This window comes from Rhamphochromis sp. 'chilingali' (genome assembly GCF_963969265.1).
Source record: "Rhamphochromis sp. 'chilingali' genome assembly, chromosome: 1".
NCBI lineage: Eukaryota > Metazoa > Chordata > Actinopteri > Cichliformes > Cichlidae > Rhamphochromis > Rhamphochromis sp. 'chilingali'.
In genome coordinates, this window is record NC_137929.1 from 30,616,991 (window position 1) to 30,636,242 (window position 19,252).

Here is a 19,252-nt window from a genome sequence, read left to right on the forward strand (position 1 = left end):
TTGTTGTTTATTTGCAATAAAAATGTAAATGTAGTGGGTCTGTTTCAGTCCTTGAACCTGCAGATGTGTCTGCTAGCTCTGCAAAGCCTACTTTGGTATGGAATTTGGTAGGAATTAACAGCATTAGACTGTGTTGTAAATGTTATGTCATTATAACAATATAGCCAAGTACGCACCGTAGACACTGGATTGGCAAAAGCATTGGTTCGTCTGCCTTCACACGCATATGAACTTCAGCGGCCATCTTTAGGTTTAATATGATGTTGATCCACAGCTTTTACAGCTTCCAGATCTCATGGAGAGGCTTTCTCCAAGGTTCAGGAGTGTGTTTAGGATTTTTTTTTTTAAACCATTCTTCCAAAAGTGCAAAGTAGGGTTTACATGAGAAGGTCTCCTGTTTTTTCATGCTAACAGTGTTCTCTGGTTGAGGTCAAGACTTTGTGCAGGCCAGTCAAGTTTTTCCACACCAAACTCACTGTCTTTATGGACCTTACTTTGTCCACTGGTGTTCAGTCATGCTAGAACAGAAGGGTCCATCCTCAAACTGTTTCCACAAAGTTGGGGACGTCCAAGATGTCAGTATGCTGAAGCTTTAAGAGTTCCTTTCACTTTGAATGAAAAACAAACTCACGCCATAATCCCCCCACCACAAAACTTTATTAGTCAGAAAGTATCGTTCTCCTGGCAACCAAATGCAGAGTCATCCATCCGATTGCCCGAAGAGGTCTGCAGTGTTATTTTTTCTTTAAAGAGAGGGAACACTTCCTGCCTCTTCTCATGTTTTTTTTTTTGTTATGTTTTTTCTTTAACAATTTAAAGTGCACAGCTGCTTAAGCCTTCTCTGAGGAGCAACAATGTTAGGCTACACATAATACATTGTCTGATATAAAGAAGCCCACCTCATCATAAGATATACACATTAAATACTGCCAGCACAGGGTTAGATAAAATCTTAAACAGTTTATTTATTAATCAGTTTATTGTTACCATACACACCCGCACCCACCCAGACATTTCTGAATATTTTCCAATAGACAAAAACCCGCAGTTTTAAACAACTACAGGTTAAGCCATTAACAGAAGGAAAAATAATATCAGTATTTTTTTCCATTAAGAAAAAGAGTTTAGCAGGAAATGTTAAAATTGTCAAATGTAATGTTCTATGATGTAATGCATGTGTAATTATGTTCATCACTCAAAGACACACTTCTGTCATGTTTTCTTTCCCAACAAGTGAGCGGCGCGTTCACTGCAGTTTTAGCTCCTTTATAAATCATGAAGCAGCGGTCTTCGATCATGTTATGAAAAAAAAACTGTCTTTGCAAGAGTTAAAAAGTCAAAACCCTGAGTTACAAACTTTTAAAAGTTTATCCGTCCCCACTTTTCAAAGTGGCAGCGACAGAATGTCATGATGGCCAGGACTTATGTGCTGAAAGCAAGTATAACAAACGGCGATCGGTTTCCATCAATGCTACTCTACAATCCTTCCATGGCGAACAGAAAAGGCAATGAGTCTGCGGTAGGCCGAGATGAGGAGGATGATGGCTCCTGCCACCATGCCGCAGATGAGGCTGAAGGTCCAGCGAGGTCCCAGGTGGGTGTAGACATGGGAGACGAAGACCGGGCCGAGTGTCCGTGCCCCGCTGCCCGACGCCGTCAGCCAGCCCATGTACACACCCTGGTGAAACATTTGAGAAGTATATGGGCGCGTTCAAAATTATTTTAAAGCATCACACATGTTAGTATTTACCTGAGGTTTGGGTCCAAGGATTTTGGAATACAGTGTGTAGGACATCACATTGCAGGCTGGGTATCCCACTCCAATGAGGAAGTCCGCTGAGAAGAACTGAGCTATGTGTATAGCAGGAGTATACTGGCACCAGGTTTGTTCGATGGGACACCCCGTTGGCTCCACAGTACTGTTCGGGGCTAGCATGAGGTCAGGCATCTGAGTCACAAAGGAGTTGTTTTTTATGTCTGTTTGTGAAAGAGGAGGGTAGAAATTAGTTTAAATCTAAACAGATGCTTGGAAAGATGTAACAACTACACACTGAGCTGTCAAGAGTCAAAATGGCAACAACTGGAAACTAATCTGACTACTTAATTCAACCGATCAATACCTGCCCACTGGATTTTAGGATAATGGTTTCCCCATGGAAGAAGAATAAAGAAGCCACAGAAAATAATGACCAAGCCGATTAACAACACAGGCCGATCTCCGAATCTGGAAGGAAATTAACGAAATTCAGGAAAGGAGATTCTTTTTTTGATGTAATTTATATGTGCAGTGAGAGGGGTGATACCTAAGAGCAGCCACTTTTACAGCCAGAAACACCAAGATTGATACAAATCCGATGCAGCAGAGAATGATCCCGTTGTACAGCACAGCTTCTTTCCTTGTCCAGGCAAACATGTCCATAGATAGGGGCGTGGTAATTCTGAAGAAAAACACAGAATCACAACAGAGTACAAAAGAGGTTTTAAAGAGAGAGAAAGACTGCCTAGACTGGATATAAAAGACAGGCATAGCTCTGGCTGAGAACTGTCACCATGCTTGCGTTTTGAAACCAGGAAGCTTGTCAATCGCAGAGATAATGTATAAAATGATCTCCTTTATATTTTTCTGTTTTATCCTCAGTTACTTTGACACAAAGTTATCTGCTGTGATGCTTACACCTCTGATGAAGTCTCACATGTACTTGTAAATGATCATTATCACAATATTTCTGACTGAGTCAAAATGAAATCAAACCGGGACCTCATCAATCAAAATTGAATAACTAATAGAAATCAGTGGCGATACCCAGCCCTACTTGGAACCAGCTTTTATGTACCATCTGTGAGTCTGACGTCTTTGAAGAAATACATACGTCTCAAAGATGGCAAAGATGAACATGATGATGAAGAACAGGATGTTGGATGTCATGACAGCCACCTGATCGATGCTTTCAACAGTTTCTTCTGAAATATCAACTCTCTCTAGAAAACAAATGTATCTTCCATCAGAAACTGTAAAACATGACTCATTTATTTCCATATTCAAAATGTATGATTCCTTTAACATTAGCCATTCAGACTCAGTGCAGTACTGCTTTATGTCACTCTGTATGTTAAATGACTTAAAAATAAATAAATGTTTTAGTCCAAATAGTTTTCATTTTTTCTGTAAATTGACTTCAGCAAGTGGTCTTTCCTTGGCATACAGTAAATGCTAAAGAAAAATAGATACACCTTCTGATGTGTAGTTGATAGATTGAATGTGCCTTCCATCTTCATCAACGTGATGCTCTCTGATGGAAAGAATCAAACATTTTAGTTAAAGGGTATATCCACAGTATTTTTTAGTCCATGTAAAATAACGAAATAAACAGTCAAATACTGAAATTTTCCAGAACTATCCTACTGAAGACCGATCCTTTTTTTTTTTCCCTTCAAAAAAAAAAAAAAAAAAAAAAAAAAATGGTTAAGGAAAAACAACTTCACACGTTAAAGACAAGTCAAAAATATTTCAGGATGCAGGAGTATCATTGTCAAGGTCTACAATCACCTTCATGAATGTAAATATGGAGGATTTAAAAGGTGCAAGCAACCACTTGAAGGCCAGACTAGACTTTGCCAGCAAACATCTAAAAGAGCACAGCTCTGTAAAAAAAAATGTTTGGTCAGATAAACCCAAGATTAACTTTTATTAACTTGTATCAAAATGATGGGAAGAGAAAGGTATGGAGCAGGAGAGAAATAGCTCATGATCTGAAGCATACCACATCATCTGTCTAACATGGAGGGGCTAATATTATGGCATAGACATGTATGACTGTCAGTGGTGTTTTGTGACTGCTGATGGAAGCAACAGGGCTGCACTCTCTGCTCGGATTCAACCAAACGCTCCTGATCAGACTGTGTAAACAGATAATGACCCAAAGCAAACTGCAAAAGCAATATGAGTTTCTCAAATCAGCAAAATCAGATGTTCTTCAAATTCAAGTCACCTGATCTCAACTTATGTTTTTTAGGTTATGAAGAGAAACTTGGATCATTTTTTCAGTATGTTCAATAAAAACCAAAAGCACAAATAGTGCTTTAAGACAGAATTCGAAAGAATTGTGAACCTTCACATTTATACGGCAAAGGAAGTCAAAGCTGTCCTCAACATGAAGAAGGCGGCTTTCAGGAGCAAAGTGAAGGAGGAGATGAAGGCAGCACAGCGGAAGGTGAAACGCTGCCTGAGGGAAGCAAAGGACACCTACAGGAGGAAGGTGGAGCAGAAGTTGGAGAGGAACAATATGAGGGAGGTCTGGAATGGTGTGAAAACCATCACAGGCCACAACACCAAGAAAAGCACAGTGGGGGGGACTGTGGAGAAGGCAAACGAACTCAACAACTTCTTCAACAGGTTTGACCAGCCCACAACCCCCCCACCCTCACCCTCACCTTCACTACAGAGTCCTCTCCCCACTCTCCTGCCTCCCTCGCTTCCCCCCCTTCCTGACACCATGACACCCCCCTCCTCCAATCCCTCTCTCAGCAGCAAGACATCTCCCCCCCTCCCCTCTTCCCAAACATCTCCCAGTGTCACAGTGGATCAGGTCAGGAGACAACTGAGGAAGCTTCGCCCCAGAAAGGCAGCAGGCCCAGACAAGGTGTGTCCTAGGATGCTAAAGGCGTGTGCTGCTGAACTTGGGGAGCCACTACAACGAGTCTTCAACCTCAGTCTGCGACTGGGGAGAGTGCCCGCCCTATGGAAGACATCCTGCATCGTCCCGGTCCCCAAAAAGAACCGGCCCAATGAGCTGAATGACTTCCGACCGGTGGCACTGACGTCACATCTTATGAAGACTCTAGAGCGGCTCTTCCTCAACCTCCTCCGACCACAGGTACAACATGCCCAGGACCCACTACAGTTTGCATACAAGGCGGGTGTCGGAGTGGAGGATGCCATCCTGTACCTCCTACACAGAGCCCACTCACACCTGGATGGGGGAAAAGGCACGGTCAGGATCCTGTTTCTTGACTTTTCCAGTGCCTTTAATACCATCCGGCCCTGTATGCTTCAAGAAAAACTGAACAGGATGGAGGTGGACCCCTGCCTGGTGGCTTGGATCTCCGACTACCTCACCGACAGACCACAGTACGTCAGGCTGAAGGACATCACGTCTGACACAGTGGTCAGCAGCACAGGAGCACCACAGGGAACTGTGCTGTCCCCTCTTCTCTTCACCCTGTACACCTCTGACTTCTGCTACAACTCTGAATTATGCCACATTCAGAAGTTTGCAGACGACACAGCTATCATGGGGTGTATCTGGGATGATCAGGAAGAGGAGTACAGAAGTCTGGTGAGGAACTTTGTCGCATGGAGTCACACAAACCACCTGCAACTCAACACCTCAAAGACTAAGGAACTGGTTGTGGACTTCGGGAGGTCTAGAGCAGGTCCACTGCCGGTTCAGATAGAGGGGGAGGAGGTGGAGGTGGTCAACAAGTACAAGTACCTCGGGCTGTGGGTGGACAATAAACTGGACTGGTCATGCAACACAGAGCACCTGTATAAAAAAGCCCAAAGCCGACTGTACTTCCTCAGGAGGCTGAGGTCTTTTAACATCTGCAGGAAGCTCCTGAGGATGTTTTACCAGTCAGTGGTTGCTGGAGTACTTTACTATGCTGTGGTGTGCTGGGGGAGCAGCACAGCAAAGAAGGACTCATCCAGGCTGGAGAAACTGATCAGGAGGGCTGGCTCTGTGGTCGGCATGAAGCTGGACACTCTGGTGACAGTGGCAGAGAAAAGGACATTAAAGAAACTGATGGACATTATGGACAATGCTGGGCATCCTCTGCACACGGCCATTAACAACCAGAAGAGTCTGTTCAGTGACAGGTTGCTTCTCCCCAAGACAAGAACTAACAGACTTAAAAACTCCTTTGTCCCACACGCCATCAGACTGTTTAACTCCTCTCTGGAGGGGAGAGGGAGGGGAAACAGGAGGACAAAGGAGGGGGGAACAACTAAGCTGTAGTGCCTCTTCACCTCACTGTGCAATACCTTTTGTGCAATACTTTTGTAAATAGTCAACAGTGCAATAGACTCAATACTTGAAATGTGCAATTCACTTGTATTTTTATTTTTATTCCTATTTATTCTATTTATCCCCTTCGTATATTTTATTTATATTGTCTCTGTATTTATATATATATATATATGTGTGTGTGTATAACTCTGTAACTTCTGTCGTTGCTGTGCTTTTTTGGAAATCGAATTTCCCAGAGGAACCCACCCGAGGGATTAATAAAGTTCTATCTTATCTCTTATCTTTAAAAACATTAATTATACATAAACTGACAGATCAATAATACTAAACTCTCAAACAGTCCTGATTTAAATCTTTGACCCTGCTGACCGCTAAAGTTCATTTAGGTAGTGCCTCAAAAAACAAAGAAAGAAAAAAGAAAAAAAAAAGGCCCAGTTGAGGGATGAAGACAGATTTACTACAGTACAGAGATCAAGTTTATGGCAAAACTATAAACAAACAAGAAGTCACATCAAGAATTTGTTCAGTCACCTCAGCAGAATAACGACGAGCAGGATGTTGATGAGGCCGAACACTGCAGCCAGTAACGCTGGGGTGGTGTACATGTTGAGCTTCAGCGCTATGAAGTCCAGTGTGACACCTTCCTCTCCAATGAAGGACAGACATGCCTGCAGGGCTGACATGTACACAGAAAAATAAACAAACATTAAAACTGATTTTTCCTTCAGCAAACTCACAGCTTTGCTCCCTGTTGTCAAACTTACCTGGCCCGAGGATGAAACCGAGGGCCTGGCAGGCACTCATGTTAGCCATGGCACCAGTCCTCTCGTTCAGTGATGTTGCTCCAGCAACATAGGACCTCACCACAGCTACGTTACCTGACATGGAAAGACTGAAACGTGTCATGGATCATCATAAAGGAAACAGATCAATTTGCTTACTAAGGAAATTATATCAAACTTTTAAGTCTATATTTAAATGATCACCTGCTCCAAAGCCCACAAAGACTCTGGACATGAGGATGTGATACTTGTTATAGGTCTTCGGCAGGTACGCGTAGGCATAGTAGATGTTGGCTGCCAAGTTAATGGAGATGGAACACACCAGTGGTTCCCTGCGTGGCCGATGATTGGACCACCAGCCAAAAATGGGTGAGGCCACCATCTGTCCGATGCTGTATGCTGCAACCACCCATCCCAGGAAGCTGGCATCAGTGCTGTCATCAGTCTGTAAGAAATGAATGCTCCACATTAGACCTCATAGGAAACCTAGTACAACATCAAACCCCACTGTTGATCAAAGCCACCACATATTAAACTGAATACATGTTTAGGCAATAATTCCACCGGCTTCCAAGCTGCATGAAGTGGGAGGAAAGTTCACTGGTAGACCACCGTGTTCTGGCTAAAATGTCTCAGTGTAACAGTAAAATCAGAACATGCAGGGTCCTACACATTGTCTAACCATAAGGGGGGCTTATACACATTATTTCACCTCTTCATTGCATACAAGTGTATGTAGAAAGGTAACAGCATTTCAGGTTTTCAAATATACTTGGAATCCAGTTTTAGGACACTGAAGTGACATACATGAACATATACTGCTGAAGCGTAGCTTCAAAAGCACAACATGTGGTGCAACTGAAGTATACTGCAACTTAAGCAAGACAGAAGTTGAAATAAACACAATGGAACAAGCAAAAAAAAACAAAAAAAAAAAACAGCAGAAGTTCAAGGAGATAAATGAACTCAGCGGCAGGCATGACAGGCTAACAGAAAACAGTGGATCATCCTATTAAAACACATCATGGGTCATGTAACTGCAGTCTGTTCATTATATACTTGAACAGACTGCAGTTACATTCAAAGCAGTTTAAAGCACTCAATTAAAAATCCAAGCACCTTTGTAAACCTTGAAAACACTACATAAATTCAAGTATTCTCCAGCACCCGTATAGGAACCCTGCTTACAAGTGCTTAATCTTTCAGTCATTTGACCAGGGCAAAGAGCAGGGCACTATATCCTAAATTAAATCCCCAACAATCCTCTTTGCATCTTTCACTTCCTCTTTAAACACCCAAGACTGCATTTAAGTAGCAAAAACAAACCACGGAGCTTAGTTTGTATTATTGACATCAGTTGAATCAGGCAACAATCTTCAGCCCAAAAGACACCGTGTCATACTTACTTACCTTTTGCAAATAGGGCCAAAGTGATGTGATGACAATAGTGAAACCTGAGAGAGAGCACAGATCACATTAATGACACACAAGCTGTTGAAGATGCTCAACATGTTTTTAGGCTAGAAGTGACTGAAGTTATTTCATGTCTCTTCAAATGGCATCACAGGTCAGAAACCACAGTTTTTCCTGTAACAGTGCTGAGATCATTACTTTGAACGTGATAAAAGTGTTATATTCCCGTGTCCTCACCTACACTACTGAGGAACATAGTGAAGTACATGACTCTGATGGACCTCCACCGACTTCTGTAGTCATCATCCTGCGAGTCATCGCTGCTGACATGGAGTACAGATTATCCATAAAGGATGACATACCAGCAAGACAATGTAACCTATACGAGTAATGTACGAGCCAGCAAGATATATGGCCAAGTGACAGGTCAGCGTCTCCTTTTTATAGGAGCGAGAACACAGTATGATGAAGAAAAACTGGGTTAAAGAATAAAGGTGAATAAAGCTGCTGCACCTACCATCTCTGACTGCAGTTGCGTGTTTTATTTAGCGACTGTAAATAAAGTCTACCTATGTTAAGTTGCTTTGTAGCTTAGCTCTGTTGCTTACATACGGCAAAACAGACACAACACAAGGCCAGTAAATCCAGTGCTTCTACAACCTGTTGGGTAACAGTGTATTCATACTCAAGCTTCCTCTCGTTGTTTTTATTTAGGGAGGCGGCTATCTGGACTTACCTGCTCCTCTCATCCCTGAGCAGCGGGGTGGTGCTGTCGGGTTCAGGTTGAGACATCTTTTAACAAAACACTAACTCTGCGATATTATGACTCCACCCGTGGACTTTGAAAAAGCAAAACAGTACTTTTAGGTCGCCATGTAGTCGAGGGTCAGTGAACGACACTTGCTAACTTTCACCTCTCCCATAAAGCTCCGGGTAGCTAGCTAGCTAACGTTAGGGAGAAACATTTGGCCCCTTAAGTCATATGCACGAGTCTAACTGATACCGCAAACCATGATAAACGGTCGTTTTACCAAGAACAAAGCACAGTACGCCACATAAAAACACGCAAAGCTGGACTATGATATCAGTGACAGCTCTAACACGCAAGGCACCCATTATTTAAGCATCGGCTTCCGGTAAATTCTTTCAAAATAAGGCAAATTGAGTCCCAAATAAACTGTGTTCTGCCGAGTTTTTTCTTCAGTACGCTTATCATATCTTATCAAAAACTTAACATGAAATTATTTATATAAACATTAAACACTCTGAGGTGTCTTTCCTTTGTTGTTGCACAGGCTGCGCAGTGTTTTAGACGCTAATTTCGAATAACATCCGTGTTTACTCGACTGTTAGCGCGCACCTTGACGAACCGCGCTCACGTGAAAACTAGCAAACCACCCAAACACAGTCCGAGGGTCACTTGATTGGATCGGCGAGAAGGACGCCGTGCTGCGATTGGTGGATGCAGTTATAGTGCGGGGCTGATACAAAAGTTATTTAAAGGGCAACTAGTTCAGCTTTAATGTAGAAGAATCTGAGCACAATTATTGACTTTTATATGTGAAAAATTAGAGTAGAATAGAATAGAATAAAATAGTCCTTTATTGTAATTGTACATGTACAACAAAATTCTACAGGAATAAAATATAAATATCAAGACGGCATAAATAAATAACAAACAGGAGAAATATGTACAAAACAAGAGGAATATATACAAAACAATAGAAGGACACACATTAGTGAACAGGATGCAACATGCTTGAAAATAGTGCAGAGGACTTGGTCTGAATATAGTTCATGTGTGAGTGACCTGAGTATTAAGGTAGATCAAGGGTTATGACAGATCACCTTTTAATCTACTCGTGGCACTATTAAAGTATTAAATCACATGAGATTTCAAATTGCAGGAAAATCACTGGAGTTATAAGAGGCAGACAACTAGACACACCACGTGTATGCTATTGCTATTTATTGTGGTTTAACCTGTCAAGGACAAAAATGTAAAGAAAATTCTGCATCAAGCCTTGAAATCATAGCTTTCCTACTTTTGATAAGCCTGGATTGGTGGCATGATGGTTAGTGCTGCTGTCTCCCAGTAAGAAGGTCCTCGTTCAAATCCACCATCTGGCACAAATGGTTGTTTGTCTCTGTGATAGAATGGTGAGCTGTCTGGGGTGTAACCTATCACTTCAGGATTAGGCCCCAGCCCCCCTGCAACCAGGATAAAAATAGGAGGACGGTAGTTGTTGTAGATCCATTCACTTTATATGGTAACCAGACTCTAGACTTTGTTGAACATTATGTAATATGAAGACAACATGTAGTATTTAAGTGACCAAGTAGTATTGGGCTAAAAGTTATTGAATAGTGTTGAAATAAAATGACAAAATTGTGAAGGATTAAAATATTCCAAGAGCTCAACTTACTTCATCTAAACATGTTTCAATCGCATTTTATGAACCTCTAAAAAGAATGGGTGTGTTTTTCTTATAATTTAAAGGTTTACTGAATTACATATAAAAACATAAACACAGAACAAGGCAGTTCAAATACACTGACATAGAGTACGGTGTGCAAAGAAATGTGTACAGTGAGTTATTGGGTGATATACATTTGCCAAACATCTAGTGCACAGTCTCAAGATCAATACAGGTTATGTTTCCACTTTGTCTTTGGATTTGAACCCACATAAACTGTCCCAGTGGTCTTTCCTTGTCATTTTTACAGTTAAGCCTTATTAACATCCTCTCACATGCAGCAACAGTGTTCATCATCTGTCCACAATGGGACTATGCTATATATTTTACAGAATTCAAGTGCAATAACTCAATTCTAACAGCCTATTGCAAAACCTTTGAACTCGTAGCTTATTAATTAAATAATGCTAAGCAAATTATTTAAATTTGTATAAAATAACTCTTATTTAGAACAGTGTTTTGAGTGTGTGCAGGACAAATGTTTTTAAAAAATTTCTTGGTTTTAGTCAAAGGTGTCTTTTCTTCCTCACTACATCCACACACCTCCTCTGGTCTTTCTCTGTTTCTCCACAAGGACCTCCTGTTACACAGCTAAAGTCATTGCATCGTCTGCTCTGCCACCTTTAGTCGTTTTGTCAGTGTCACTGTCTCCAACCCGTACATCACCTCGTTACCACCTTATATACAGTTGGGTGTCTGTTATTGTCATTTTTTAAATTTTTCTGTTTTTACTTTAGAGAATAAATACTGTACATCATGATGTGTCATCAAAACTGATTTAAATATCAATGATGAATGTCATTATCTTGCTAACAGAGTTAGCTTATAAAAACCTCCCCAGTGCCAATAAATATTACACCGCAGTAATTAAGTAATAAACAACAAAACAGTTTTTAACTACTGACGTCTGTTTTTAGTTTAAAAAAAATTTTATTTTTATTTTTTTGCAAAAAATACATTTTTTGGCTAATTAACACAAACTTTCTCTTTTATAATTAGAGGACCGTCTGGGGACTGATCAGAATCTTTTCCTGTAATTTTACACATTTGTTTCTTAAAATTTAACAGTCAGATTCAAACTGAAAGTTTTTTCCATTTACTATAGCAGTTTCTCTATCTCATGGAAAATCTAGTACATAATGCTGGAACTGTACTTCTTTTTCTCATATTGTGATAAGTTTCAGTCATCGGCGTAACTTTGTGCTGAACATTGGGGGTGTCAAGATCTCTGTCTAAATAAATAAATAAATATATTTGGGTAAATTTCCAGATGATTAAACATGCAACTAATTTGCTGGTAATACCTGAAACTAATTATTGGGGGGGGGGGCATAACCCCCCGGGAAATTACGCCCCTAGCTTGAGTGGTCTATCATTGCCGATATCATTACAATACTGATATTTTTAGCTAATAAACACCAGCTTATGTAGGGGAGATCCGTGTGTCATAATAACTTATGAGATGAATGATCAATTTGCAAACTCTGATTTTTCATTTTAATCACCACTAAATCACTGTGAGTTTTATTTTCCACAATAATTAGTTAACACAACAAAACACCTTTCAGCTTTTCATTAATTTTGAAACTGGGACTTTTATAAATAAAACAGACGAAACGTTCAGACATTTTTATTTTTTCATTTCAAATAAATAAATAAATAAATAAATATCTGACAAAATTCAGAGGGCTACATACCGAACAGAGGATAGAAACAATGTATCGATCCTATATCGCTGGTTTTGCAAGACCTGTCAGCAGTCTGGAGTTGCTTCACACTGAAAGCATTTGGAGCCTCGCTACATGCTGCCAAACCGGCATTTAATCTCCGAGCAACCTATCCCAGAAATGTGAAGCAAGTGCGTGAGTTCATCTCTGAATGTTTTTAAAGCATTCCTACATTAAGCTTTACAGCCGATATATGCAGCTCAGAGGTCTGTGCGTTGTCATTATTAAATCTGACCGTTCAATGGATAGACTCAAGTCTTTCTTTGGAAAAAGCAGTGTTGCAGACGAAACCGTTTCGTGGTTAAAAAAACAGGAACTATGAAAAAGAAGTTTTTTATACTTGTGTTAAGCTGTGTGTAGAAATTAGACAAAATTCAGTCTCAGGTTAAATGTGATAGAAACAGCTTCCGTCTTGATAAAATATGAGTGTCATGAAGCCATGGTTGCATTTATTTGCACTGCTTTCCAGTCTGGGTGTCAATTTATGTTCAGCTTTAAGTATAAAAGGGTCCATTCTACAATGTGTTGTTATTGTTTTTTAAGTTGTTGAATATAAACATTATTTTTGTGCTGATACTGCACTTCTTTTTTTTTTTCCAGAGCCAAAGAGTTTTTTAAATATGCATAGAATTGCATTTTGAATTACTTTTTGAATATTTCTTAAAATACTTAGATTTAAAGTTCTACCAAAAGTTGAAATAAAAAGAACAGTATTGGTGAACTTTAAATATTTTGGGTGCAATGTATTTTTGCATACGGGTATAATAGAATAGCTTTGGAGTTTTGTTTTTTAAAACTTGAGTATGTACTTATACAAAATGCAACAAGACCTAAAAAACTGTTTTATTGATTATAAAATACACTATATCAGATTCATATCAGTATCGGCAGATATCCAAATTTATGATATCGGTATCGGACATAAAAAGTGGTATGAGCCATTTTAGTCTGTATGAGGGCACAGAGCTGCACGCCATCGACCCAGTCTGCGGCTCTTTTTCAACGTCTGCAGTCATTCGTAGCGATGCATGAAACAAAATCACGTGGCCGATACAAACTACGGTGACCGTTAAGTTACATACGGGCAACCTACGTTGAGCGTGTCACGTGAAACAAACGCAAACGGAGAGTAGCGTTACACTGAAGTCAAAAACATTTTAGATTCACATTAAGTCTTTTTTTTTTTTAAATCATAGCGATTGTAATCATCACTGTATGTGTGGCGATGTTCGCGCAAAGTTTCGCTGAGATTGGCCCAAACGGGAGACGTTGTACTTACAGACATCCTGAGATCGATATAATAAAAGTTGTTTCAGAGTTCAAATCCTCGTCTCTCCGCCCTCTCCGACGAAAATGAAAATGAAAGTGAAAGTAAGAGTAATGCAAGCAGCAAGCTATCGAGGTCAGCGGAGAAACTGCAGAGAAAGAAAGGACTACCCGGACTGCTGGATTTCACGTTTTCTCGTCCCTCCCTTTAAGCTGCACATCTCTGACTGTGTGAGGGTGATTTCTCGGTGGAGCTACAGAAACACGATGGGTAGGTCGACACTGATCACTTGTTTTGTCGTTTAGCAGCATGCTAATCGTGAACTAGCCCTCGGCCCTTTTTTTCTGCCGTCAACATTAAACGCTTGTTTTCTTAAGCGTTGCTGGATTTGAGTTATGGGGAGGAAATTATAACGTCTCCTTACAATTTTCCGTCACCTCCCTTTTTACAGATCGACGGGTGACAGGTCTGTGTCTCCTGACGCTGTTTATATCTTCCTGCACTGCTGCTCCCAGTAAGTCTCTGATTAGTAGCACACAAACACACACACACAATCTCAGTGTCTGATTCTGCTCATACCTTTAATGTTTCTGATTTTTTCAAGTTTAGCCATGTTATTGTTACTTCTCTTGCTAAACCTGGAAACTTGATTGACTTCGTTATAATAAGATTTATCTTTCTGTGTTTAACCATCTTTTCCACTCTGCCAGTGTAAAAGATAAATGATGTCAGCGTTATTTATCTTACAGCTTCAACCAACTTGGTGGTTACCACCACGTCTCCTGTCACTGGGACTCGTGGCCATCAGGTCACATTGCCGTGCTGGCTCAGTCCACAGCAAAATGCAGAGGAGCTGGAGGTACGCTGGTACCGTACTAATCGCTTTGACAGCCCGGTAATGCACTACCAGTCAAAAAAGTTCAAATATCAAGAACCTGCCTACGTTGGCCGAGTCTCATTTGGACTCAAGGATGCAGCGTCAGGCGGGCTGAAATCAGGCGATGTGAGCCTGAAGCTGCTGAACGTCACAACTGAGGATACAGGAGATTTTTTTTGTTATGTCAGCAGCAACCAGGGATATGATAGTGCACCTGTTAATCTACTCGTGACAGGTGAGTGACTTAGGGGTGGAAATGTATATGATGTTTAAAGCTTTGCTCTAAACTGTCGCATTAAAATGTTCTTCATCTTCCTCCTCGGACCCTTTATCTAGCTTCGGGAAGTCCTCCTTTTCTATCAGTAGTGTGGGGAGAAGATGACAAGGTGAACGTGAGCTGTGAATCTGAAGGCTGGTATCCACAGCCTGTGCTGCGCTGGTCAGACAAGAAGCAGGATGTGAAACCTCAAAGTCTGGTGTACAGAAATCTGTCTTCTGGACTTTTTTTAGTCCACAGTTGGCTTCTTCTTTCCTCCACCTCTGAGCCTTCCTGCTCAGTGGGTCTCTCTGATAAAGAGGTAAAGGAGGCCAAAGTGAGCCTGGGAACTCTTCATAAGACTCTTGAACCTGGTAAAGAGACTTTTTGTGTGTGTGTAATAGTTATATTATGTTTATTTGTTTTTGATTGTAAATACAGTAAAAGCTGAAATACAAGATTTCTTGCTTTTTGTTTATTAGAGTCCTCGCCAGGTGGGTGGGTGGCCTTTGCACTGCTTCTTGTAGCTGCATTAGTGTTGGCTGCATTGGGAGTGATGTACTACAGAAAGAAAGGTACCGAATACATACACAATATATTTATATAATATCTTTAAATAGATAACACTTTAAAGTTATCACTGTCATAAGAAAGTGTTCACTGTCTGAAATTAAATCCTGATATGTTTGTTTTGTGTTTCAGTGAGGAACGCCCAATCAGGAAGAGACCAAATTGATGGTAAGAAAGAGCACACGACAAGTTCAAATTAATGCTCTCAGTTATATAAATATGTGTCCGGGCGGAAAATGAATCCTGACATGAATATTTTGTGTTTCAGGGAACGGCTTAAGTGGTAAGAACGTCACACTGAACAAATCATTTTTCACATCAGCTGTGGTTTTGTTATATATGTAATAACGGGATAAAAGAATGATGCATTTGCTTGAAGATGGAGCAAAGTCAGCCTCTGACACAACCTGGATCCTATTCTCTCTGTGATTTGTTATCCCCATGCTGGTGTTGTGCTTACATCATCATCATAATGTTGGTCCAGGATCAATATTGCAAGTCTCCAATCATATTGTCTGAGCACTTCGTTAGCATTAGCCAAGAAGTTAGCTGATGCTTTAAAAACTGTCACTAGGAAACCAACAGGAGTAGCCTAAATTTGGCTAACAGCAAAGCTAATCTGATAATATATTTGTTATACTGGAAAAAATAATAAGTGAAACACTCAAAATACTTGTCATGTCTTTCAGAAGAGAGTTTTATCTAAGCCAAGACAGTTTATTCTTTTCCCCCACACTGCAAAAATGGACATCACAACATTGTGATTGGTTGGTTGCAATGTTGATCCTGGACCTAGAGTTTTATGATGATGCAGGAACAACACCAACATGGAGATATCAGATGGTTGATCTGATATCCTCGTGTTGGTGTTGTTCCCAGATCATCATACTAAATGTTGTTCCAGGATCAACATTGCAAGTGACCAATCAGAATGTTGTGACGTCATACTTTTGCGACTTCGGGAAAAACCGGCGTAAAACAAAAAACTGTACTAAAGCTGCGTGAAACCGCCTCTGTCCGCCGATCAACGGACCCTAACCCTAACCGTAACCCTTTAATAAACAGTAAGCAGAATTGATATTGTCCTTGCAACATTGGAATTTCGTAAATGCACGAATGGCTTGGCGCACAAAAGAATAACGTCACAACAATGTGATTGGTCACTTGCAATGTTGAACCTGGAACAACATTTTCATGATGGTCTGGGAACAACACCAACACGACGATATCAGATCATCCGATATCAGATACACCTCCTACATTGCAAAAGTTATAGGATTGCAGTATCCCACACTGACCCATCAGTATCACTGTGGAAAGCTACACAAGACATTCTGTAATCATTTGCACAGTGTTGACATGACAAAGAAATCTGATTCAAATGATTCTTCCATTAAAACGAAAAATACAGATAAACTATTTGTTGTATTTCTCTACAGAGACTGATAAACTTTTAGCAGGAGGTAAGACGTTACTAAAGCTGTCCTTGTTCTTAGAATCACGGTGACACATGAAGGTTATGTCATTAGGACATAATATTATAAACACATGTATTCTCTATTTCCCCACAGAAGTGGTGCAGCCAATGTCCATTTCAGAAGCTAGAAATCATTATGGTAATAACTTCATTCATTTTGTTGACAATCTCACATTTTCACAGTTTTTTCTCTTTCATGACTTTTGTCACTCTTTCTGATTCAATTTTCAACAGTTAATGTTAAACTTGAGGACAGAAACAACCCATACCTCAAGGTTGTAGGCAACAGAGTGAGAGAGGCCCAGATAGAATTTCCTGATGGAGAGATGGTTACCTGTGTCACAGCTATCAAAGGAACATCTGGCTTCTCTTCTGGAAAACACTACTGGGAGGTTTCTATGAGGATAGATGAGAAGCTAGGCATCAAACAGTCCTGGTGGGTAGGAGTTACAAGTGCAGCTGAAATCCCCAGTAATTCATCCACATCTTTTCCAAACACATCGAATGGTTTCTGGTTTCTGTCTTCGTCTCCCAAAAGAGCAAATAGTTTTCAGTTTAGCACACAACCTGAGATTTTAATACCTTTCCATTCAAGACCAGAGACGGTCGGTGTGTATTTGGATCGTGACAGTGGTGAGCTTTCATTTTATAATGTAGAAGAGAAAACACTAATTGGATCTTTCACGGCTACATTCAAAGGTGAAATCTTTCCATTATTTAACCCTGGAAAAGGTGACACATCACCTATGGAGGTAGTACAGAGGGAAGTACAGAGTCAAACAGGTGATGAAGGAAACTGTGCAGAATCAGTTGAGAACAAGACTGAAACTTAATATTGTAAGTAAGGAAAACTGTACAAGCTGAAACATTTTCTTTGTTTTTATGGGAAAAGTAACGAATGACCTCACATTACTTTTATACTGACTTACTGAGACATTAAATCCATCAATTCTGTCTCATGTTCAGGTTATTTATACCGTTTAAAAATTTGGAGGTCATATTAACTCAAACTCCATGGCTGCAGCATCATTTTATGTAAATACAATTGAAACTATGAATTTCTTGCTTATGGTTAAAAAAGTTAAATAATATCTATTAAAATTTAGGCAGGCAAACAAGAAAGAAAACCTTTATGCCTTTAACACATTCGATTCCAAGTGGAAGCAAAATACGATAAACAAAATGAGTAGTGCTGTGGAGGTTTTTTTGTAAACTAAAACAATGGCTGCTCTAAAATTCTATACACAGGTAATGGACTATTTCTGTTAGCAGTGTGTTACTGTGCTTCTGCCAGTGGTAAAGAGGGCAAACTTTCTTATCATCATCCTGGGAATAAAAGCTCCTTACCTTTGTGATATTCCCTAAATGATAAAATCCTGGAATGTGAGGTCACTGCCTTGCATCTCCAACTTGTGTGAAACAACAGTTAATGTGCGTAATGATGACGATAGTGCCATAAATTATGATTCTTGATAAGCTAACACAAATACCACAGGGTTAGCTTATCAATAACTGATCATTGATAGTTTATCACTGTTACAAACCAAAAATACGACAAAATAGTAAAATACTACCAAAAATATTAATACAAACAGAGAACACTACACATCTAGCCATCAGTATCTGACAGTGTTTCAGTGATGCAATGATTACTGTGGTTGTTGACAAAGCTGACCCTGTGGTAACACAGAGCACAATAATTGATCCTGGAGAATACCACAGATCTGTACATAGTAGTTAGTATCACTCAGTACCTTCTTCTTATACCCAAGTGTGTAGGATACTGTGATTGCAGCAGTGTCTGTGGCTTGGTTAGTTTTACAGTTGTTCTCAAACCCCTCTCGTCTTAATGTGGAACCAATGTTGGATGTTGCGTGTTTTACTTTGTATACGGAGTGTATTTGTATGCCAATAACACAATCTCGTTTTATTTATAGTGTGATTAGGACATGTGTTGCTTGTGCAGTAGCTATAAGATTTGTTAGCATCACATGACCATTTTTAAGTTTCTTTTTTGGTATGGGGGTGAGGGTGTACTGATGTGTTAGATCACTTTCCATTTTAAATTTTGTGATGGGTCACTACTGTAGTGGTCTTTGTATTGTTGTCAAGTTTTGATGGTATGCATATGTAAATAGAATAGCCTTTCAAATACTCTGAATTAAGCATTACAGTAATTAGCATGCATTTTGAATACTAATCAGAAAGCAGTGTACCTGACAACATGTTGTTTGTGTACTGCAAAGCTCTGATATTTTTCGTTGTGTTTGTAAAACAATGTAAAAGATTGATGTGCATTTTGTTTGATAATGTTGACATTTTGCAGAACTGCCTCTTTTTTTTTTTTTTTTAAATAAACAAAATCGATACAGGATGAGAA

The 19,252-nt window shown here is 40.0% G+C and overlaps 2 protein-coding genes across 6 annotated transcripts; one reads left to right on the forward strand and one right to left on the reverse strand.

Moving 5' to 3' along the window:
* Positions 1-945: 945 nt before the first annotated feature.
* Positions 946-10,393, reverse strand: mfsd8 (major facilitator superfamily domain containing 8). 5 transcript variants are annotated; one of them, XM_080874078.1, is made up of 12 exons: positions 10,267-10,393; positions 8,459-8,541; positions 8,219-8,262; positions 7,013-7,253; positions 6,791-6,904; positions 6,558-6,702; positions 3,232-3,290; positions 2,871-2,979; positions 2,304-2,438; positions 2,121-2,224; positions 1,751-1,977; positions 946-1,678 (listed from the first exon to the last, which is right to left on the reverse strand). In XM_080874078.1, exons 1-12 carry the CDS (start codon positions 10,290-10,292, stop codon positions 1,472-1,474), a joined length of 1,494 nt encoding a protein of 497 aa, XP_080730204.1. In that variant the 5' UTR covers positions 10,293-10,393; the 3' UTR covers positions 946-1,471. The 5 variants fall into 5 exon arrangements, with proteins under 5 accessions (XP_080730204.1, XP_080730202.1, XP_080730203.1 ...); XM_080874076.1 differs by lacking the exon at positions 10,267-10,393 and adding an exon at positions 8,958-10,215 and having other exon boundaries at positions 8,459-8,544; XM_080874077.1 differs by lacking the exon at positions 10,267-10,393 and adding an exon at positions 8,958-9,840.
* A 3,112-nt stretch (positions 10,394-13,505) lies between these two features.
* Positions 13,506-19,248, forward strand: LOC308391481 (butyrophilin subfamily 1 member A1-like). Its single transcript, XM_080874068.1, has 10 exons — positions 13,506-13,962; positions 14,144-14,206; positions 14,442-14,804; positions 14,906-15,199; positions 15,308-15,400; positions 15,528-15,563; positions 15,664-15,678; positions 16,835-16,858; positions 16,967-17,011; positions 17,107-19,248. The coding sequence occupies exons 1-10, from the start codon at positions 13,779-13,781 to the stop codon at positions 17,703-17,705; spliced, it is 1,716 nt and encodes a 571-aa protein (XP_080730194.1). The 5' UTR covers positions 13,506-13,778; the 3' UTR covers positions 17,706-19,248.
* Positions 19,249-19,252: the final 4 nt, after the last annotated feature.